The 24,051-nt window shown below is 39.2% G+C and overlaps 1 protein-coding gene across 4 annotated transcripts in view; it reads left to right on the forward strand.

Annotated features, from left to right (window-relative positions):
- Positions 1–24,051, forward strand: part of PTPRG (protein tyrosine phosphatase receptor type G) — a 717,269-nt gene that overhangs the window by 399,460 nt on the left and 293,758 nt on the right. For all 4 annotated transcript variants that reach the window (XM_043587811.1, XM_043587813.1, XM_043587812.1 and 1 more), the window contains exon 3: positions 14,642–14,821. In XM_043587811.1, the coding sequence (XP_043443746.1) occupies positions 14,642–14,821 (180 nt within the window). The remainder of the gene's footprint in view (positions 1–14,641; positions 14,822–24,051) is intronic.

Consider the following 24,051-nt stretch of genomic DNA (forward strand, 5'->3'; position numbering starts at 1 on the left):
CACTGTCAGTGGCCTGTAAATATTAGCTATATATAAAGAATGGGTGTAAAGTAGGTAAGTCCAAAGCTGTTTACTAGGGAAGTGGTCTTGGACCACTGAGACCCTCCATGCATCATCTGTATGACAGCGGCAATAGTGAAGTTTACAGCTTATGGTGGATTTGAGAATTAAGTGAGACGATTCTTGTAAAGCATGTCGCACAACGTCTGGAAACAGTACTCATTGTCATGTCTTAGGACTGTTCGTGGCTGTTTTCACTGTTCTCAAAACAGTTTCCTTGGCCCCACTCAGTGCTGATATTAGAAGCTCAGGAATGTGGATTTTATTTATTTTTTTTAACTTCTCCACTACATAAAGCCCAGCACTTGCCTTTGGTTCAGTATTTAGGAACCATGGCCATTGGTGGACTGCCACATCATGCCTGAGATGAAATCCTGAGGTGAAATTGTAGTCCACTTGCAAATAAAATTATTGATATTTTTCTACAGGATACTTTTTTTTTTTTTGAATGGTGACCCCTGTCTTCACTGTCAGTAGAAATAGCTCACATCTGTAACTCTCATAATTACATTATCTTCATCGGTGATCGGTTTCATTCCTAAAAATAAATGCTTCTTAAGGTTTATGAAATTTTCCATCAGACATTTTATTTTGATCACACATTGTTGACAGAGTGAAAAAGAAGAGAGCTGACCATTTCTGGGTTTTTGCTGATTTGTTCTTTTTAATATTCCCCTTGTATGCCCAGTTTATCTCCTGCGACCTTTACTTATCCAATGCCTGCACTGCCAGTTGTGGGTAACGAGGGTGAGGAAATTCAAGTGTCCTGCCCTCGTACATTCTAATCTTCTGCAATGGAGGTTCCTTGTTGCTCCCTGTTTTAAAACTCTGCAGTGTGTTGCAAATATTACTAGATTTTCAAGTGCAACCAATATGGGTACCGGATTTCAGAGAGAGCCTTGACAGAATGTCTCATGATTTTCTGAGTTGAGATGGAGAAATGAGGATTCATAGTAGATTGAAAAGCTCTTCCCAGGGAATTCTGGATAATGCACCACTGTCATGATGGAAAGTTTTATATTTGGCCATGGCCTTTGGAGTATTTTTATCAACAACTTGACGGAGGAGATGGATTTATTAAATTTGCGAATGGCATGTTGCTGGGAGGCCGAGTTCTGAGATTAGATGACAGAATCAGGATCCCCCTAGTTCCTGAGGGGCAGGGATGATGGGCAAAGATTAAATATGATGTAGTAGAGAAGCCACAGGTGGGGCAGCCAAATGGAAGCATTGTACAGACTGTTGTTCAGATCACAACTTGAGTGTTGGCACAGCCAGTGCAGAGGACGGTCAGGAATGGAATGACTTCTCAGTGATATTGACTCTTCCTATATTCATCTCATTTTAAGGTTAAAGTAGAATATTTGCTTTAATAAGGCTCTCACTTAACAATCACAAGAAAAAGACCCAAGGGTCTTCTTTGCCCACATAATTGCATAATACGTACTTCCTTTCTAAACCTTGTTTTCTATTACTACCTCCTTCCTCAGCCTTTTTAGACATTTGGCCCTAATCACACCTAACCCATGAAATTCTAATAACATAGATAGACAGACTGTATATCTGATCATGGGTTTTATGTATATCTGTGCTTTAAGGCTAGGAAAAAAAGTAACATATTCTGCCCCCCCCCCCCAAAACAAACATTTACTCACTGGGGCAATATTACCCCTGTTGAGAGTGCATGCCATAATGTATTAAGACCACAGGAGTTCCAGCGTCTATAGAGAATATTCTCAGGTCAAGGTCTCAGACGTGTAAGTGTCAAAATTTTTTAAATAAGTTTTTTGTTGTTGTTGTCAATTACAAAAGTACTATACATCCTCTCAAAATAAATATCTTCCTAGGTCATAAGGGAGTAAGTAGTGAAAAATCTCCCATCCCTATTTCCTCTTCATCTGCTAGTGTTATGGTTTCTTACATATGCTTCCAAACGTATCTTATGTACATACAATAAATATATATATGGCCTTCTCATTTTTCAAACAAGATTGGTATATTATATATCAGTTTTGTCACTAAAAAAAGTCACTTGTGGGGTTCCTGGTTGCTAGTTGCTATAGCATATGACTCTTGATCTTGGGGTCATTAGTTTGAGCCCCACATTGTGGGTAGAGTTTTCTTTAAAAAAAAATAACTTGAAAGTTTTACCATTTTAAAGAGCTCTCTTTTTCTTATCCGTTGTTTCCCATTCCACACGTGCCATTGCGTTGATTTCCCCTAGTTTCGTTAACTATCCCTTTGGAGATGGATGTTTATTATGTTTCCAGTCTTAGATATTACCAACAATGCTTCCATGACTAACCTTAACCTTGTGCCAATGCAAATATATCTGTGGAATTAATACTAGGGTCCAAGGAATGCACGTTTGTTATTTTAATTGTTATTGCCAAATTTTCTTTGATACAGATTGTATCAGTCTCTCGGTAGCCATAAATGAAAGTGCTTATTTGTATACATCCTTGCTAATAGTGTGTAATCAAACATCTTGATGTTTACTAATTTAGTAGGTGAAAGAATACATCCATAAAATTTTAATTTGTATTTCTCATTATTAATGAGGCACAGCAACTTTTCCTACATTAAGGGTCCATTTGTATTTCCTTTTTTTGAACTCTTGGTTCTTATCCTTTGACCATTTTTTATTTTGATTTTGATGTTAAAGTTTATTTTTAAGAGAGCATGAGAGGGGGAGAGGCAGAGAGAGAGGGAGGTAGAGAATCCCAAGCAGACTCCCAGCTATCTGCACACAAAGCCCAATATGGGGCTCGAACTCATGAATCATGACATCATGACCTGAGCTGAAACCAAGAGTTGGACCGAGCCACCCAGGTGCCCACCCTTTGCCCATTTTTATATGGGATTTTGGGTCTTTGATTTCTAGAATCTCGATATACTGAAGGTGATATATACTAAATGGTTTTCCCTTTTGTGGTATAAATTGCAAATGTCTTGATGGCTGTTCATCTCTTTTGTGTTTCCTGTGGTGCTTTCTGCAATCAGAAAATTAAATATTTCTTTAACGTATATGATTTCATCAGTCTTTTCAGAGTTTGGGCTACTACATGATATATAGAAATGCTTTTCCTACTACAGATTTCCCTGCAACTGCTTCTTGTGTCTTTACTTATTTAATTGTTTAAATCTTGGATCCGTTTGGAATTTATACTTGAATAGGATTATCTACTCTTGAACCATTGTATAGTATTAAGTAATGGATGTAGTTTCCTTAGCACATCTCCACTGATGGATATTTGTACCACTGCCAATTCTTTCATCTTATAAACAAAAGGTCAGATGGCAAATATTTTATGTTGTGTTGTCTCTTTCATAACTACTCAACTCTGGTTTTATAGCATAAAAGAAGCCATAGCTAATATGTAATGAATGAATGTGGCTGTGTTCCAATAAAACTTTATTTACAAAAATAACTGATGGGCCAGATTTGGCCTGCATACTGTACTACACAAGCCCTTGTAATTTGTAGGCCAGTCCCATAGATCTGGAATTGACTCTTTGTTCTGTCCCTTACTATGTGAGGGCAAGCCTCCTAGCCTCTAAGCCTCAACTTCCTTATCTGTTAAAAGGGAGAAATGAGCACATCCTTGACACAAGTTGTTGAAAGGATCTAAGAAGATGAAACGTAGAAAGTTGTCATCACAATGGCTGATGTACGTTTTAAACTTTAAAAGATTGCATTAAAATGTTATTTAACTTGATAACTGAGGTTTTGGTGAATGTCTCAACCTAATCCTAGTCCATTCAAGCAGGTACTTATTTATTGGACCTTCTATGTGTTGTATGAACAAAGTAGACAAGTATCTGACATCAAAGAGCTTCTTTCCTAATGGACTATCTACAAGGAAGGGAAGTAAACAAGGTTACGGAAATTGGATGTGATTGCTAAGCTGGCAGAGACACCTCTGACTAGGTGAAATGGAGTTGATGTTCTGTTTGTCACTGTCCCGTCTGCTAAATCTCTCCAATTTTCTTTCTAGATACCCTTTATGGGAAGTTACTTACACTATAAATTTAATGAAATAGAGAAAAGTACAAGTTACAGTGAACTGTTCACAGTGTGACAGACACAGGATCCGTCATGTTGTTTTGGCTTCACCTCATAAATGTGTCGCTTTATGTCTAGACATTCCCCCAGATAGCGTTTAATAGTTAATACATTTTAGAGCATACATTCCTCCTTTTATAGTTGCCACAGGAAGCATGTTAATCATCCTGTCTGCACCCTCTGAAGTGCCGTCCAATGCCACAGACCCCCTCCACTCCAGGCCCCTCAGCTGTTGAGTGAATGCCTCATAAAACTGTTTTTAATTTCTTGTTCTTTTTCTCTCAGCCCTTAGGTTGGTGGGTTGTTACATAGACCGTTAGCCCTCCCCAACACCAAACTCTGGGAATGTTTCCTCTTCCTACCCGTGCTCCATAACATACTGTGGGTCATGACACTGGATGAGAAAGTAATGGTGAGAAAAAGGGCCCTCCAGCCCAAGACAGGAAATGAGGTCTGAGCCAGACCTCAACTGTCAGTTTTGTCTCCTTCCCCTTTGTGACCTGTGGGATTAAGACACGGTCTCCTCAGTGCACCTTTCCTACCTAACACCTTGTGCTGTGGCTTGTGTCTGAGGCAGAAGCCTTTGGTGAGAAGCAGCTGTTCCACTTGGGGCTCTCGGGGATTCTTATCCCCTGACCCCTCTGTTCCCAAGAGTAAGAATTTACAGCAAGGACTTCAGAGTTTGTTCCCTGTGCTTCTGTCTAAATGAAATCTTTAAACTCTTCCTCAAGTTTATCCCTCTCCTGTGTAGGGAAAGAGGAGAGCTAGACACACAGAAAGGAAGGGGAATCAGGAGATGTTATCCTTTATAATAGTCCATCCAGCAAGCATTTCTGATCTTTATCTTTATAATTTAACATTTTCATGTTAGTGAAGAATGAGAAAGCATTGAATACTTTGTCTTTTTAAACAAATATTCTGATTATATCATATATATATGTATGTATTTTAAGTTTATTTATTTATCTAGAGAGAGAGAGACAGAGAGTGAGCAGGGGAGGGGCAGAGAGAGAGAGGGAGAGAGAATCACAAGCAGGCTCTGTGCTGTCAGCGTGGAGCCTGATGGCGGGGCTCGAACTCACAAACTGTGAGATCATGACCTGAGCCAAAACCAAGAGTCAGATGCTCAACTGACTGAGCCACCCAGAAGCCCCTATATCGTGTATTTTTTAGTCACCAATAGCAGAAGGCATACTCAAGCTGTTTTAACTACAAAGACATTTAAAATGGAAAAGCGTAGAGATGAAAGTTAAATTTCAGGAATGTTTGATCAGGTTTCCTCTCTTCCTCCTTCCTTCCTTCCTCCTTTCCTCCCTCCCTCCCTCCCTCCCTCCCTGCCTTCCTCTTTCCTTCTGCCTTTTTACCTACCAGCTTTAGCCTCTGGTTGATTTCCCTTTCATTGCAGTCCAGTCCACTTTCTTCCCCTTGTTCATTCATATTCTGGGAGGAGGGTAGATCTTCCCTTAGAGCCCCATATTGAATAACACCAACCTAAAACATTCCCTCTGACCAGGGAAATTCCATGTGCTAATTGACTTAGTCCTGGGTTAACACCCCTTCCCAAGCCAATTACATGTCAAGGAGGATGAAATTAAGCTGATAGCCAAATACCAATCAGACATTATTTCCAGAGCCAGAAGCCGGGTCAGACCATCCAGAATTTAGGGTTTGAAAGTAGTTTCCAGAAGAAAGTATAAATAATCATGTTTATTGAGCCTTAGTATGTGCCAAGTACTGTTGGACATGCTTTATCAGTAAGAATTTACTTAATGCTCATCACATCTCTGTGGTTTCTTGTAGGAATGTATTCAGCGAGGGTGAATGTTGGTAGGATATTAACAAATATTTTATATACCTAGTTCATTCTTCCTCAGTGTGAAAAGAACTGTTCTTGTTCTTACTCTTACATGTTTTGGGGTGCCTGGGTAGCTCAGTTGGTTGAGCCTCTGACTCTTGATTTTGGTTCAGGTTATGATTCCAGGGTTGTGGGATTGAGCCCTGCGTTGGGCTCCACACTGAGTGTGGAGCCTGCCTAAAACTTCCTCTCTCCTCTGCCCCTCTCCCCTGCTTGCACTCTCTCTCTCTCTAAGATAAAAATAAATAAATAACACTAAAAAAGAAAAGAATTCTTACAAGTTTTAGAGACGATCCAGTATTTCATGTGTAAGGAAGGTGAATCATTTTAAGGCTTGACCACTGCCAGATCCATGTCTATCTTGCAGAGTTGAGAATGGAGTGAAAAGAGCAATACTGTGGCAGGACTGTCACCACCTGCCTCTCTGATGTGCTTGACATGCATTGCTAATTGTTCTGGACCTTACTGATAAATAATCGTAGAGTCATTTGAGGCTATCATGTGAGTTAAAGCTTCTTGGCCATGTTTGATCTAGAATTCAAATGTCAAGTCTCATTGCCCCATGCTTTTTCCACTATGCCATGTGACCATTTTAATCCTTGGATGATTGTTTGTGTTAAGTTTTGTGGAGGCAGTCAGAATTCCCGAAGATAAGATTGTTGTCGTGTGAAGTGTACTGAGTGCTTCCCTGGAAGGTTGAAAGCTTCGGGTCTGGAGCAGACTTACCTGTAGCTTCTAAACACTTCAGATGTTTGGCATTGGGCAGTAAGAATTGTGACTTTTTTGTTAATATCTCAGATGTTCTTTGTAATCAATTCCTTGTTGTATCTACAAAAAGCAAAATTAAAATTTGCCTGTGGGGTGCCTGGGTGGCTCAGTTGGTTAAGCATTCAACTCCTGATTTCAGCTCCGTCATGATCCCAGGGTTGTGAGATCGAGCCCCTTGTTGGGCTCCATGTTGGACACAGAGCCTGCTTAAGATTCTCTCTCTCTTTCTCTGCCCCTCTCCCCCACTTGTGCTCTGTCTCAAAAACAAACAAACAAACAAACAAACAAGTAAATAAATAAATTTGGCCCAACTTTAAACATTATTTGTTCCGGTCGTCTGGTTGGCTCAGTCAAATGTCTGACTTTGGCTCAGGTCATGATCTCACAGTTTGTGAGTTTGATCCCCGTGTGGGGCTCTGGGCTGACAGCTCAGAGCCTGGAGCCTGCCTCAGACTCGGTGTCTCCCTCTTTCTCTCTGCCCCTCCCCTGCTCACACTCTGTCTCTCAAAGATTAAAAAAATTAAACATTACTTGCCAGATTTTGAGTGAATCAACTATCTCATTATTAGTAGGAATTTTGACTGCATGTTTGGATGAGGGTAGATTCCTCCTGAAAGATACAATTTTTTAGTCCCAGATATTTCTAAACAGGCATCATCATAGACTTTGTCTTTGAAGGACCTTCAGAACTCCCTAGTCTGTGAATTGCATCGTGCTCATAGTGCATGCATTATTCCTGTCATCCCACATACCCATGCAGACATCACTAATTAATCACCCAGTCCTCTTAACTCCTGGGTAGTCACCACCGGCATTGTCATTTTATGCAATACCCTCTTTTTTAAGGACAATATAATAGTCTCCAGAGAGATCTTCAGCATCAAGATTAGAATCTGGGACCTTCATTTTAAATACTTGTGCTCTTTCACATTTTACCTAATATTAGTTTTAACATCCAGTCCTAAGACAGAGATCCTGCAAAATAAAATGAATAATAGTTGGTACTAAAGAATGAATAATGTAGTTGCCACGTCTGGTGTTAGTGTCTGATACTGTATCTGGTATTATGGTTAGTTATTGATAATTACCTTAAAAGCACACCATTGATGTGAAATAGGGGGATGAAGGTTTTATACCCAAAATTTGAAAACAAAAAATTTGCCCAACTCTTTTAGTCAATCGGAAGGAAAATTTCCATTTTCTTAACTGGCTTAAAAATTAGAAAACTCCTTTGAACAATGTTGAACAACTTCATAATTATACACGAATAAAAGGAAAACACTGGGGATCAGCAATGTGAATGCTTTTTAGCGCTTCCTTTTTCTTTTTTTCATATGTCCAGCAATAAATGCACAAAAAGGTAATTAAGTTACTGGTAGTGGAGAATGCAAAAGAATCATAAGCTGAATCCCATAGAGCTTTTTAATTAAAAAATGGAATAGTTTTAAGATGTGTTTTAGATTTGGTAGAAAAAGCATTAATTATAATATTAGGTAAAAAAATGAATACTAATATTTTTGGGTTGTTGCTGTTGGTTAAAAGTAGACCACAAGATGCAGGATAACAACCCTGGATTCAGGTCATACTTTTAATATAAGTTCCTTGAGGGAGGCATTAATAAGCATATTTGACTAGCAACAGCACATAACATGTATATTAGTTTTGTTTTTAATTAGATTTAGACAGAATTCATTATTTTTAATGGCTTTTCATTAGTGAACAGAAACCGTTATTTGGATGTATTATGGTAAAATAAATTCAAGGTGTATGCTTATTTTCTGCAAAGAATCTCCTAGGTATTTAAAGAAATCATCGTTTGGAACACAAATCCTAGGTATTTGAAATTCCTTGCTTTTAAACAAAAGTATGATTTATATGCTCTAAAAATAGTACTTTTCTTTCTTTCTCAAGTCAGGTGTTAATAATGAACAATAATTAAATGAGATAGTTTACTTAAATTGTTGAAAAGTCTTATTGCTAAACATTTATATTGGTTCACATTGGACTTTTCAAATAATATTGCTGGACGTGGGGGGCAAAATTGAGATGTTTCTCTGGGATTTGTATTTTCTTTGAACACAATAGCTTAGTTTTGTTCCAAAATTTATGCATGTCGACCAGGTTCTGTGGGTTAAATCTGCCTTAAAAAAACACTATGAAGTGGGGTCTCAGAGAGGAGCCCAGATTTACAGTATTTGCCATCATTTTCACATAGGGAATTCTATCTACCTTAAACAGGCCAGTCGGAATTAAACTCCAATTGTGTGATTTATTCGCCTTACTGTAGAAATATGTCTTCCTGATGTCTACTGAATTGTAGCATCTCAAAATGAGAGAAATACAGTGGCTTGTTAATGGTACACCAGGGAGGTAAAAGCAGGTTTTTTTAATGCACAAATGAGCCGTAAATTAAGTAATAATGTTCTTCCTTAACTATAGTTTTTAAAGGTGAATTTCTCCAACTTTGTAACGTTTTTATATAAGCTTAAATAATGAAATATCACCCACACGTTTGCTGTGTTTTCTTCAAGCCAGTCTCTCTCTTCCTTTGGTTTTGTTCAGTGGAAATTCCTTTCATGCAAAGAGGTTATGACAACAATCCCAGTATTATCTATAAATCAATACCCATCTCCTTTATCTGTTGGGCCATAGACCTACCCCCAGATACGTAACAGTAAATCCAATAAAATTTGGATATTAACAACACTTAGATTTTATTTGGCTTCTGAGTAGTTTCATTTATATTTCTTCATCTTATTTTCAGTGTAACCACAGAATGGCCCTATAGACAAAGAACAGTCAGGAAACCACCGCTGGTGTGTTACTGTTAACTCGCTAAACTTTATTCGGAGCTCATGACTTTTCACACTCATTTTTATATTTTGTTTCACTTCCTAATCTAGAATCCCACAATGCATTTTTTTTTTTGGTCACCACTCCTTGGTCTTTGGTCTGTGACAGATTTTCAGGTTTTCCTGGGTTTTCATGACCTTGACACTTTTGAGGTCATGGGGAGTATCGGCCAAGTATTTCATAGAATGTTCCTCAGTTCGGATTCGTTTGATGTTTTTCTCACGACCAGACAGAGGTTATGGAATTTTAGAAAGAATCCCACAGAGGTGATGCTCCCTTCTTATCACATCTGTCAAGATGTGCATGGTAGTCCGTGGTATTCCAGGTGACCATAACCTTCACCGCTTGGTTAAGGTGGGATTACCAGGCTTCTCCATGGGGAAGTTGTTATTTTTCTCTTTTCCTTTCCTGTTCTTTGAAAGCTAGGCACTAAATCCAGCTGGTGCTGGGATTAAACTCCAAGTCTGGGAGGATCAACTATACTTTTGACTCTTGTGCTCTACAAATGGGAAGTACCAGGGCCTAGTAAACTTCTTAGCATTTCAAAGAGTGACTCCCCTAAACTGTCAACTTCAAAGTCCTACCCCTGGGGAGGCGAGGGCCCCTCCTGTCTCTCTGTATATCATAAAACGCCTTCATCCCCCTGCCTTAGCTCTTGGTTGGACTACACATTTGTTTCCTCCATTAGATAGTCAAGTTCTTGAGGGCTTGCTACATGTTTTTTAACACAATAGCAATGGCAAAATAGCAGCCACCATTTACTGGGTTTTTATCCACTGATTATCTCGTATAATCCTCAAAACTACCCTTTATTGTGGATACCACTAATATTTCCCATTGTGTGGATGAGAAAATTGAATCACCTTCCTCTTAAGTTGTCCTGGAGACCCCCAGGGCAACTGGCAGCTCCGTTTGCTGGCCCCCATTTCTTAGCACTGTGCCTGATACTGAGCAGATGTCAGTTCAATATTTAAATGTCTACAGTGATAAGTTGATGAAACAAGACTATTTTTCTGCCTTAGTTGACCTTCTTTGATTAGAGAACACTGTTAAGGCATAGAAAAAAGAAGAGAGCCTTAAAAATAATCATGCTTCAATAAAGGCGTTGAAAGCAAAGTTCTGTCACATTCCTTTCTTTAAAAAACTGTAATTGCATTTAGTGGGCTTGTTAAATTTGCACACGATTCCATCATGCACATCACATACCTGCAGCTTATTTTATCTCATCCCCGTTCAGGCTAATTTAACATATAAGTGATGAAAGGAAGGAGTATTTATCTCTGAGGTTGATATCCTGACTCTTGAGTCAGGGAGACTTAATAAGGTCAGCAGATAGAAGTATAAAATGAAAACTAAAATAGCACCATAGTGTGATTGGAAGACAGACAGAAGTATGCAACTCGTTAAAATCATCTTCTAATTCATAAAAAAATATGTATTAACAATCCGCTGTAGGTAGGACCCTGTGCTAGGCATAGGAATAAAACAACACAAGACAGAGAAGGAACCTATTCCCAGAGAGTAATGAACTAATGGGGAAGACAGACACCAAGAAATAAACAACAAATTATATTAGTGATAGGATGTTCCAGGGAAAACAGGAGCCCACTGCCAGGATAACACACAACCCTATACGTGCCTCGTGGAAGCCTCCCTGCCAGGGGTACCTTTACACTGACATCAAACCTTTAGCCAGGAATTTCAAATGCATCCACTGAATTCATTAAAAAGAAAATATTTTTCATCACAAGTTGAGTGGGATTCCACAGCCACTGTTTGATCCTCTTGCTGCAAATATGTTGGCAGTGTGTCTCCATTAAGGTGTGATTCCTCCAACGGCAACTGGGTGGTTCAGCCGGTTGAGAGTCCAACTCTTGATTTCAGCTCAAGTCAAAAATCTCACGGTTGTGAGATTGAGTCCCACATCGGGCTCTGCACTGAATCTGGAGCCTGCTTGGGATTCTCTCTCGCACTCTCTCTGTCCCTCCTCTGTTCATGCTCTCTTTGTCTCTCTCAAACATAACTAAATAAACATTTTTTAAAAAATAACTCATTCCTACAAGACTCTTAACAGGTGAATGGCGGGTTTCTTTTGGCAACCTAACTGCCCTGTGGTTTCTACCCCTGTGCTCTACCCTGCCCCTTTTAGGAAGGTATCCTCGTACATTAGTTTGTCATGTCAGAGTTGGTGAGCTGTTGAAAATGGATCTAACTGCCAACTGCTCATTCTAAGAAAGAGTCAGTAGGGGGAAACTGAAGCGCAAATGACTTTTCCTTCTTGTTTTCGACGGGTAACGTCATCCCTGAGGGCGGAAGGCTTCTTGCTGATGGTTTTTGCCTCCAAAACTAGGTTTGAAGTTAACCACAGTCTTTATTTAGAGTCATGTTTTTTACTCAACAGCGTTTATCCCAAGTTCTGAAAAACAAAGCATTCACTCCTGTGAGATTGTACAGCTGCAAATGATTAATGATATAATTCTCAGTCCTTTATAAAGTGTCTCAACACTGAAGAGGTTTATCCAGTGTGGAATGGTAATGGTGCTTCAATGTGAGAATAGGTAATCAATACCTCCGAGCTTGGAAAAGTGTTCTGTTTCCTCCACTAATGACATAGGGGTTTTTGTAAGGCAAGGGTGTCTGGAGCATGAAGCACTCCAAAGAAAAATTAATTTAAAATCCGAAGTGGAAGATCAGTTTCAATTAAACTTGCACTTGAATGTACATTGGGTGGAAGTGTGAAAGCAAGCATGTCGTTGGCTTAAATCTTCAGATTGTTACCAGTGAATAAATGGATCCCACTGGTATGAACCCTGATTATATTTTCATAGAGTGCTAAATTATATTTCACCCATGTCTGGAAGGTTTTGAGATCTAATATGAATGGCAAGTACTTTTAAGAGGTCGCAGAGTACTTTTCTTTATTAGTAGGATAATGATCAGGTGTCTGTATTTACAAATGATGGCTTGCATTCTCACTTCTTCGGAGTCGTACATGTTTGGAGTTATTTTACTGTGCACGTTTTTCCCACCGAGTATAATTTTATTGTACTAGTGAGATCCTAAAAGGCATTGCACACACACACATATGTACGATATTACAACATTAGTTTCCATAATTTGAACCTATAGGCTCATGAGACACATCAACAATCACTTTATTCGCCTATAAGAATATTTAAAGAATGGATCGGAAAATTGGAGCCATTCCTTATGTCCCCTTTCCCCTCCTTTTTTCCTTCAAATGTAGTGCTGCAAGATGAAAGTGAAGTTTGGCTAGAATATGTGCGAATGCACACTCTGTTCCTTTATGACTCATCATAGTCTTAGGAGATTTGACCAAGAGATGAAACAACGGGAGTGAAAAGCCCTTGATGTGTCTTCTGTTAGTAGAAGTCCCAACAGTAAAGACAATGGTGATGTTAGCTTTTTCTAGAAAGCCTTATGACACTTGTAAATGATTTTGAAAAGTGCCCTGAGGTTGCTAAACCTTGGCCAAGCAGTGAGCATGTTCTTCCTGATAGTCTCTTTTATCTTACTGTTTGGGATGAGAATTCGGGAAAATGACCCAGGCATAGGAAGAAGCCAAGTTACTTGCCAGACAGCAAGAATAGGGATCATTTTTAGAGTGTCACCTCAATTGCTTTTGCAGCCATGAAGCTTCCATGACCATGAGTGAAAAGATTTTCTTTGTCTCTTTTTTCATGGTACCATTGTTTATATTAGCTGTAAGCTGTATAGACACAGGGAGATGGGGACCTTTGTGGCCCATAGTGGATGGCAGTGGATTGGGGACAAATGTGTAGGCTTTTATTCAGTAGTAGAGAGACTTATGGTGTCTCTGTTCCTCCATCACACAAAGCTAGGTATAGAATGAGGTGTGAAACTACTGGTTCATGGGTGGATTGGTCTCTTGAAATCACTTTGGCTGTTTGTCCTCTTCTATCTGATACGTGAAGAAATTTGAAGCTATAAAACCTAGGTTGGAATCCATGTATGTATGTATGTATGTATACACATTATACTTTACTGATTGGGAAACCTAAAAATTATAAGATTTAGACTTATTTTATATCTGATTCTCAAGAACAGATGTATCTTTCTAGCAAAAGACGTGTCCATTCAACAGGCCACTCCTGCTTTATCGTGTCTAGAAGGGCAAAGGCCGGGAACAGAACAGTCTCAGATATTGGTTTAATTGTTTGATATCAATTTAATAGATATCACCCCCCCAGATCATTTCATGTCCAAGTATAGCAGAGAGGCAGGTGCAGTATGTTTTCTCTGCCTGTGCCTGATTGATACCCAGTAGGATTCGGCATTATAGTTGCATTCCATTTTATTCCTGCTGCGTGTATCCCCAAGAAGCCTGTCTTTATATGAGTGCTGCATTCAGTCTGAAGGCACCTTTATACACCCATCTCCTAGGCCAGAGAGGGATTCGGAAAGAGAGGGAGTACCTGAATATGCAAGTTTACATCAGGCCAAACCAAAAAATCTTTCACAATTAACCTAAAAACCGTGCCTCATTGCCTCTTTGTAGTGACTCTCATCCCGTGTTACACTGCTTTTGATTTTTGATTTTTCCCTTTTCCACTTCAAAAACTCCTGGGAACTAAGAAGAAAGTTGTGTTTGTTACACTGTTGGTGATAGCAAAATATGCTAAACTGATGAAGGTGTTTTCTTGTGAATCAATGCTTTGCTTATTTTGGGAAACTTATTTAAATTTTCTTAAAAATGTGAACGACTCTGACAGCCCGTCTGCTCAACTTCCTTAATCTGATTTCAGAGAAAGTTAGCAAATGTTTGATTACAAATCAAACAAAACAAAACTGTATTAAGGGACATATCCTTTCTTAAATCTTCTCACCCCATCAAGCAAGTGGCTTGGATCCATAGTTTCCACTGGACTGACATCTTTGGAGTGGGCACATGGGGGAAAATGTACCTTCGGAGACATCATGCTTAGCTTCCTATTTCCTGTTCATTCCATCCTTGATCCTTGAACCATGAGGATTGAAGTATCGTTTTCTTTTAACAGGTGCCTATGGTCCTGAGCACTGGGTCACATCAAGCATTAGCTGCAGGGGCCGTCATCAGTCTCCCATAGACATTTTAGACCAGCATGCACAGGTTGGCGAAGAGTACCAGGAGCTACAACTTGATGGCTTTGACAATGAGTCTTCAAACAAAACCTGGATGAAAAACACAGGGAAAACAGGTAGAGTCTGTCTTTTTTTTACTAGTCCACGAAACACTGTGAAATATTTTTGGATGTCTCTAGTATTTACCTTACCTACGACTTGTTCCTTAGGTAGTGCATGTTGCTATAGGGGACATAGAGCTGAATGAGAGCTTTGGGATCAGCTCTTGGTGTGAGAACCAGCCACTTGCTCTACTAGCTGTGTGATTTTGGGCAAATTACTTAACCACTCTCTGTGCCTCAGATTTTAGAAGTATAATAAAGGTACATAATAAAATACTGTCAACCTCATAAAGTCATAAGGATTACGTGAATCAACATTTGTAAAGTGTATAGAATGGACTTTCAGAAATCTGCTCTATCCGTGATGATGGCCACTAGCCACATGTGGCTTTTTAAGTTTAACTATTAATTAATTAAAAGCAAATAAGATTAAAGTTCACTCCCTCTGTTGTAATAGCCACGTATCTTTTTTTTCCCCCACCCTGAGTTCATTAGGTTGTCCATGTTCAGTGTTTGAAAGCAGAGGATACATATTCAGATCTTTGTGGGGAGAATTTTGTTTATTTTTGACTTTTATTTATTGTATTTATTGTTTATTTTTTGACTTATTTTTTATTTTATTATTTATTTTTTTTACTTTTATTTTTCCAGCTTTATTGAGAAGTAATTGACTTATTACATTATATAAGTTTAATATATACAGTGTGATGATTTGATACATGCATATATTGCCAGGTGATTACTGTAATTAGGTTCATTAATATTCCTATCACCTCACATTGTCCCTTCTTTCCTTCCCTCCCTCCCTCCTTCCTTTCTCCCACCCTTCTTCCCTCCCTCCCTTCCTTCCTTTTTTCTTTCCTTCTCTCCTTCCCTCCTTCCCTCCTTCCTTCCTTCCTTCCTTCCTTCCTTCCTTCCTTCCTTCCTTCCTTCTTTCCAGTGAGAATATTTAAGACATACTTTCTTAGAAACTGTGAAATACACAATATAGTACTGTTGACCTTAGTCACCATGATATACATCCCCAGGACTTACTTCTCTTAAAGTGGAAGTTTATACCCTTGACCACATCTTCCCATTTACCACATCTTCAGCCCCTGGCAACCACCATTCTACTGTTTCTCTAAGTTCAGCTTTTTTAGATTCCATATATAAGTGAGAACATACAGTATTTGTCTTCCTCTGACTTACTTGACTGAGTATAGTGCCCTTGAGGTCCATCCATATTCTCATAAAAGGCAGGATTTCATTCTTTTTTATGGATAGTATTCCATTGTGTGTGCACACACGTGTGTGTGTGTGTGTGTGTGTGTGTGTGTGTGTGTGTAACATTTTATTTAATCATTCATGTATTGATGGACACTTAGGTTGTTTCCATGTTTTGGCTATTGTAAATAATGCAATGAACATGGGGGTATGTATATATTTTCAAGATAATGATTTCGTTTCCTTTAGATACATACCCAGAAGTAGAATTGCTGGGTCATTGGGTAGTTGTATTTTTAGTATTTTGACGAACTGCCATATTCTTTTCTATAGCAGCTGCACCAATTTACATTCCCATCACGAGTGCACAAGGGGTCCCTTTTCTGTGCATCCTCATCAATACTTTTTATCTCTTGTCATCTTGATAATAGGCATTCTAACAAGTGTGAGGTGACATCTCATTGTAGTTTTGATTTGCATTTCCCTGAAAATAAGTGATGCTCACCCCTTTCCATATACCTCTTCGCCCTTTGTGTATCTTTGGAAAAATGCTTATGGTCTTTTGCCAAGTTTTAACCAGCGCTATTTAGTTGTTTGGTTTTTTGGATTATTTTCAGTGGGTTTTGGTTATTGTTTTTTGTTATTGTAGTTGTTGTTTGCTATTAATGAGTTACATGAGTTCATTATGTATCTTGGGTATGGAAATCTTTATCACGTGTAGTTTGCGGATTTTTTTTCATATTCATTGGATTGCCTTTTCATTTTTTTAATTATTTCTTTTGCGTGGAGAAAGAAGCTTTTTAGTTCAATGTGATATCACCTTTTTATTTTTGCTTTTGTGGTTTGTGCTTTTGGTGTTATGTCCAGAAAAATCATCCCTTAGATCGCTAAGACCAATGTCTGGGAGCTTTCTCCTCATATTTTCTTCCCGAAATTTTATGGTTTCAGGTCTTAGATTTATGTCTTTATTTCATTTCAAGTTACTTTTTGTGAGTGATGTAAGGTAGGAGCCCACCTTCATTCTTTTGCATATGAACCTTTAGTTTCCCCAGCACCATTTATTGAAGAGATCCATTCCCTTTGAGTGTTCTTGGCTCTCATGCCAAATATTAGTTGATCGTATATTGCATATGTGTGGACTTATTTCTGGGTTCTAGATTCTGTTCATTGGTCTATGTGTCTGTTTGTATGCCTGTTTCATACTGTTTTGATTACTATAGCTTTGTAGCATAGTTTGAATTTGAAGATCATGGGTAATATTGTGCTAGCCACATTTCAAATACTTAGTAGCCACATATGGGCAGCAGTTACCATGCTGAGGCAACACAGATAGACTGTGTGCTATCACTGCAGAAAGTTCTCTTGGGCAGCTCTGTGCCGAATGCACAAATGGAAATAAAGTTCTTACCTTCCTTGGGTTTTTGCTGTGTTAATATTTCCTATTGTATTAGAGCACAGAGGAACACTTTCTCGCTTTTTTGTATATCAGGTCAGCAACTCTAGTCTCCTGCTTCATTTTAACACAATCACCCTCACTTGTCATTTGAAATTTATGAATATGAAACATTCTATTTTCGCCATTGCTAATGCAAGGAGCTATCTCCCTCTTAATCACTATTGTGCCATTATCAGTTTTAGATTGTCCATGGAATTAGAGAACGCTTTTCTGTGCCCCACTGCCTGATCTGAAAAATAAACACAGGGCTATTATATTACATCTCTACCTCATGCTACCTGGGATTCTATTGGTACTAAATATATTTTTCATATCTTATTTTTGAACTCTTATAACTTTCAACGATTAAAACAAACTCTCTCTTTCTTCCTTCTTTTTGAAATGATCCCTTTGTAACCAAGGATATCACTACAAACCACTCTTAGTAATCCCTTTCAAGAGCCTTGGCTGGCCAGAGCCCTAGTGCTAAGCTAAAATGACTTCACTGTCAGCCCTTTTTGACCCACAATAAGAATGAAAGCAGAGTTGTCTTTTCTTTTAACCTAAGTGGCTGTATGTACAACTTTGGGAGGATTCATTTTCTTTCTCCAAATCAGCATTTGTCTGAGATTATTCATGGCTGATGGTTTGGGGTTGGCCTCATTTGTTCGTAAATTGCTTCTCACTTGTCAGCACAGTGATTCCTGGCTTTGGGCTCTTTGTCATAATGTTCTCATAATCGGTGGTCCTCTTGCTTTAGAGTAGGTAGGCTACCCTCTCTTGCACCTGAGTCATCCATTTGCATAGCTGCGCAGGAAACATGTGGGACTGGTAATGTTATCTGTACACATGCTTTTCCACCCCCATTTCTCTCCTCCAATGTAGACAATATATATTTTTTATTACAATTCAGAATTTCTCTATCAGTGGTCCTGCTTTGTATTTCAAGCGTGAGTAACCTTTGGAGAACCGTGATGGGAATATTAACTCTTCCGACCATCTGAATGTGGTGGACGGGAACGTTGCCATACTAGGTGTTATCAGCTGTTGGCATGGAGTGTCACCTCGGCGCCACATTCCGGAAACCTGCCAAAGGCAATTCGCTGGGCTCTCTGATACGGTTTTCTACCTGACTCGCAACGTTTGACAGCCTTCTGCAAAGATAACACGTTTCAGTGACAGCTTTCAGCTTGGTATCACCAATGACAGGTTTTAGATGAGTGTGGGGTTCACTCAATGCACGTTGATTCATGACCTTGGTCTTCCAGAAGCTGATTATCAATCTCTGTCACTGTGCTGACTTCCAGAGTCATCAACAACTTGTTGTAGATCCATGAGTGCGCGCGCCTGAATTTAGAGCGCAGCCATCCAAATACGAGCACATCTGTCTCAGAGAGTCTAGAAGAAGCATGCCTTTCTGAGAAGCAGAAATAAATCCCCATTACTTCTCACACTGTACTTACTACTGTAAAATTCATGACATCATCCTCGATAGGCCATATTTCAAATAATCTTAAGATGATTCCATAGGGCTGGTTTTTAAAAAGTGACAACCACGTCTAGGCAATGTTAAACAAGAACATGGAATTGTTTCTCTGTTCTCTTAAGTTTCAGTTTATGGTGGTTTAGGAACAGGGGTGCAGAAATCTTCTTGTGCTATTGATTTTCTTTTTTCTTTGTCTTCTTTTTTTTGTTGTTGTTGATAAGCACAAACCTAGAAACTTCTTTCATTCTGTAGTTGTTAAAATGCCAGATGAATTCATAAATTTTCCAGTATTTTGGAGAAATGAAGATCAGTTGCTTTATCTCCCATGCATGAATCTTATAAATTAAACTGAAAAACAGTATACGTACTGTGCAGGGTGCCGTGCGTCTAAATTAAGGGTGAGTATTGACAGTATCCACTGTGAATAGTACTGATAGGTACCCCAGATAACATCAGTTTTCGAAAACACACATATCATCAGCCGTAACTAAAGAGGAAGTGGACCTACAGCTAGTGGTATTCCAGCAAAGGGATCTGGACCCCCAAAAGGAAGAGAATCCAGAGTGTGAGAAGAAAGTGGTCAGCAGAGTATAAGTACAAAGTACCAGAAACATCTGAAGATTAAATCCTTCTGCTGGTACCAAAACTCCAGGAAAGAAAGCATACATATAAAACATGCCATAGGAAAGTCTCCCAAATTCACTTCTGGTTCCAGAAGAGCTCACGGGAAGAAGAGAAAGGCCTTCCCCTGTTTGGTGACCTGAAACCTGCAGAGCCCAAGACCCCAGGTAAAGGCCCAGGGAAGAAGCCGAGAATCGAAGAAAAAGTAGAGAAACAATGACATTCTTCATTGGGGAAAAAGGACTCTCAAAAATGAGAGGCCAAGATCTTCACTACTAGTAAATCTGTAAGAAATGCTTCCCATACCCCCAAACCATGGCCTAGAAAACCTAAAATTCCCTAGTCAACCTAAAATTAGAGAGTCAACCAGAAGGAAACATCTAAACTCCCTAAGGAGCTTTAAAAATGCCCAGGTCTTGACCCCTGTTGCAACCTTCTCCAAAAGTGAGCTCCGGACTTAAATATTTTTTAAAAGCCTCAACAAGTTTTATGGATGTATGTTCATGGGTGTAAGAACTTGCAGTTTGAAGTAAATCATTTGTTCTTCTATGTACTTGGTAATGTAATGGGGAAAACGGGACGCTTCTCTACAGTTGTTTTTTATTATTAAACTGCAACATTTGCTTCTGAGTGAATTACTGGCATTCCAAAAAAATTGTTAAAAATAAAAAACAGGGGCACCTGGGTAGCTCAGTCGGTTAAGCCTCCAACTTCGGCTCAGGTCATGATCTCACAGTTCATGGGTTCGAGCCCTGTGTCAGACTCTGTGCTGACAGCTCAGAGTCTGGAGCCTGCTTCGGATTCTGTGTCTCCCTCTCTCTCTCTCTCTCTCTCTCTCTCTCTCTCTCTCTCTCTCTCTGCCCCTTCCCTGCTCGTGCCCTGTCTCTCTTTCTTTCTCAAAAATAAATAAACATTTAAAAAATTTTTTTTAATAATAAAAATTTAAAAATAAAAAACAAAAACATGGATGTCATTTTACTGCAGTTTTGCAAGCTGTTACCATTTTGGGGAACTGGACAAAGGGGACACAGGACCACTGTATTATTTCTTACAACTGCACGTAAATCTATAATTATCAGAAAAATTATAAGCTTCATGAAAGAAAAGCCCCCCCATAAGCCACATGGTCTTTCTTTGTTTTACTTGTTCATTTTATACATACCTTGAATACCTAGATGAAGAAAAATGTCTTTTTCCTTCATCATTAATTTTTAACCAACACATGTTTTTTTTTTTATTCCCCAGAAGTCTTTTTTTGAATTTAGTTCTTCCACAAAATAAATTCAGGAGAGAGAATTTATTTTTTTGTGATGGAAATTTACAGGTCACTTACCTGTAAAATAGACTGCCTTTTGGATATTAAAATATGAATATAGAAAGTTAATATTTAAAGCAGCCTATTATGTACAGACAGTAACTTTCCCATAAAACAGTTTTAATGTTCTTATGAGTCTTAACCCCCTGAGAGGGCTATATATCCAATCCAGCATAATCAATAAAGCAAGTTGGTTGTATGTAGCCCACTTCTCAAAAGTTGTCTAAAATACCTTTGCAAGACAGATAGCATCTCTCTTTTTCTTCCCGAGGAGCCATAACTGTCTATTGTGCCAGTTCTCATTTGATTTCATCTAAAGTTATTTCCCTTTCTTTCATTTTTGTAGAATGAATAGATAATGCATTCATCAAGAACATTTCAAGATAATCTTGCTGTTCCTAGTGTTAGCTTCAAGCTAAATGATCAGAATTTAAGAGTTAGACGGTGCTTCTGATGTATGTTAATAAGCCACGTTCTCCTATGAATTTGAACTATTGGAATGGCTTTTGGTGTTTCTCTTTTTCTTTCCTCCCACACCAAGGACAGATAGGAAAAGCATTTATCACCATGCTTTTACTTCCATTTTCCCACTTTATATGTGTTCACTGTGTAGTTTTTTCTTTGCCCACGTTCTTTCTTATTTGTCTGGATATGCCACAGTGTCTGGCCTAGGTGGATTCAAGAAAAGGTTGTTAAGTTAAGCAAAGTAGATAGATTACAATAGCCAAAGTATGGAAGCCGCCCAAACGTCCATCGAAAGATGATTGCATAAAAAAGAGGTGGTGTGTGTGTGTGTGTGTGTGCACACAACAGAATATTACTCAGCCATAAAAAAGAATGCAGTCTTGTCATTTGCAACAACACAGATAGAGCTAGTGAGTATAATGCTGAGTGAAATAAGTCAGAGAAAGACCAATACCATGTGATCTCACTCATATGTGGAATCTTAGAAACAAAACAGGTGAACAAAGAAACAAAGGGACAAAACAAAAAAATGGACTCTTAACTATAGAGAACACACTGATGGTTACCATTGGAGAGGTGGGTGAGAGGTATGGGTGAAATAGGTGATGGGGATTAAGAGCACACCTATCCTGGTGAATACTAAGTAATGTATGGAAGTCGAATCACTATATTGTACACCTGAAACTAATACAACTGTGCGTTAACTAACCGCACAGTCTTAAAATAAAGACTTAAATCTTAAAGTCTTAAAATAAAGACTTAAGTCTTAAAATAAAGACTTAATAAATTTTAAAAAAATAAAATTTTTCCTATTTTAGAGGTCCAAATTCTTGGGTTCTTGCATCCTGTTACGATTCCGTCTTGCCTGATCTCTGGAATTCAAGTCAGAGCGATTTCACTGGGTCTGTCTTTGGTACACTACAAGTTCTGTGTCACATCCGCTCTGCTCCATTTCTTTTCTCTGAATCCCACAGTCCCAGCCCCTGTGCCATGGTGGTAGAAACTAGTTTTGGCAAAGACAGAAGCCAATTACACACCAATTACCTGGTGGGAAGACTAGTGCTGTTTTACACAGACTTGTAAATTTTGAATTTTGAGGGTCATTTTTGAAGCCCGCCTTTATTTTTTTAGGGCACAGGCAGGACTCTGTGCTAGATTGACATGTCATATCTTGTACTAGTAAATGGTCAACTGATCTACTTTGTTCATCTAGCTCAGTTTAGCGGTGAGTTAACTGAGACCCAGGATAATCTTATGACTTGACAGCTCTTGGATGTCTGATACTGTACCGACCTAACATGTCCCGTCTGTCTTTAGCAGATGAATGCAGTAACCTCCCAACTTTTGTTCCTACCAACTAGTGTTGCTTCCTTCCCAGGCCTTCTTCCTTTCTAACCAGAATAGTTTTATTTCCCAAATCTGATCGTGTCTGTCTTTCTGTCTCCCCCTCTTTCTTTCTTGGTCTCTCTCTCAGCATATCAAGGAGTTTCCATTTCTCCTGAGGGTAAAGACAGACTGCTCACTGTCCCTGACTCATTCCCTAGCCTCTGTGTCACACCCTGCTCTCTGGACACCAACCACCCTGGCTTCCTCTTACTTACTCCCATTACCACAGGGCCTTTGCATGTGCTTCTTTTCCCTTGATGTGTTCTCCTCTTGTCAGCACTTTCCAAGGTTGCTCCTTTAAGTCTCTGCTCAGGTCATTTCATCAGTCTTTGAAGATACCCACTCCCCTTCTCCTCTCTGGGGTTGGCTTCTCATCTGTTACCACTTGTCCCACTTGCTAGGTTATTTTGGGTTATTTCAGGTTATTTCTGCTATTATTTCAGTTACCAGGACCTGCCTTTCCACCAAATGTACCATCCATGGAGGCAGGAGCTAGGTCTGATTTACTTACCTTTTCTTCCCTGATAATAACTTGATAAATATTTGAAGAAATAAATGCTAGTGCCTACAGAGAAGTTAGAACTCTAAAACTAGAGGTCCTGTTTCTTCACTTGCAGACCAGAACATTTCCCTTTTTTGTTTGTTAGTTTTAAAGTTTATTTATTTAGTTTGAGAGAGCCCATGAGCAGGGTAGGGGCCGAGAGAGAGGCAGAGCAAGAATCCCAAGGAGGGTCCTCACTGTCAGGAGCCCAGTGCGGGGCTCGAACCCACGAACCGTGAGATCATGACCTGAGCCGAAACCAACAGCCTGCCACTTAACCTACTGAGCTATCCAGGTGCCCCAGAACATTTCCCTTTTACCAAGGGCCAAAGCATCCCCTAATGGACACCTGTATTGTGGGTGGTCTGGGGGATCCCACCATTAAGATCCAATCCTGGAAGTCTTTTCTCATTTTATAGTGTTAAACAATTGCTTGGAGGTAGTGGAGGTAAGATAGCAAACAGCTAGCTTCCCTCCCATCCATTTTTATTTATTTAACTTTTGGCGCCTACTGCTGTTTACTCAGATTTTGGTGCGAACATTTGCTTTAGCCCAGCATTATATAGACATGTTGAGCTTTATTTATACACAGTGCGTGGATGTCCTGCAAACAGTGCTGTGAATGCCAGGTACTCGGTTATTCCTTCAAGCTCGGGAGAAAATGAATCCCTTACCCGTGGTGTAACTTCCCCGTCCCCACTCCTTGTGGACAATCTGGGATGTTGTTGCACTTTAGGGAGCCTCAGACACAGGGGAGTCTGTAAAAGCTGTGGCTCCTCTCCCTACGGTA

Source organism: Prionailurus bengalensis, chromosome A2 (assembly GCF_016509475.1).
Source record: "Prionailurus bengalensis isolate Pbe53 chromosome A2, Fcat_Pben_1.1_paternal_pri, whole genome shotgun sequence".
Taxonomy (NCBI): Eukaryota; Metazoa; Chordata; class Mammalia; order Carnivora; family Felidae; genus Prionailurus; species Prionailurus bengalensis.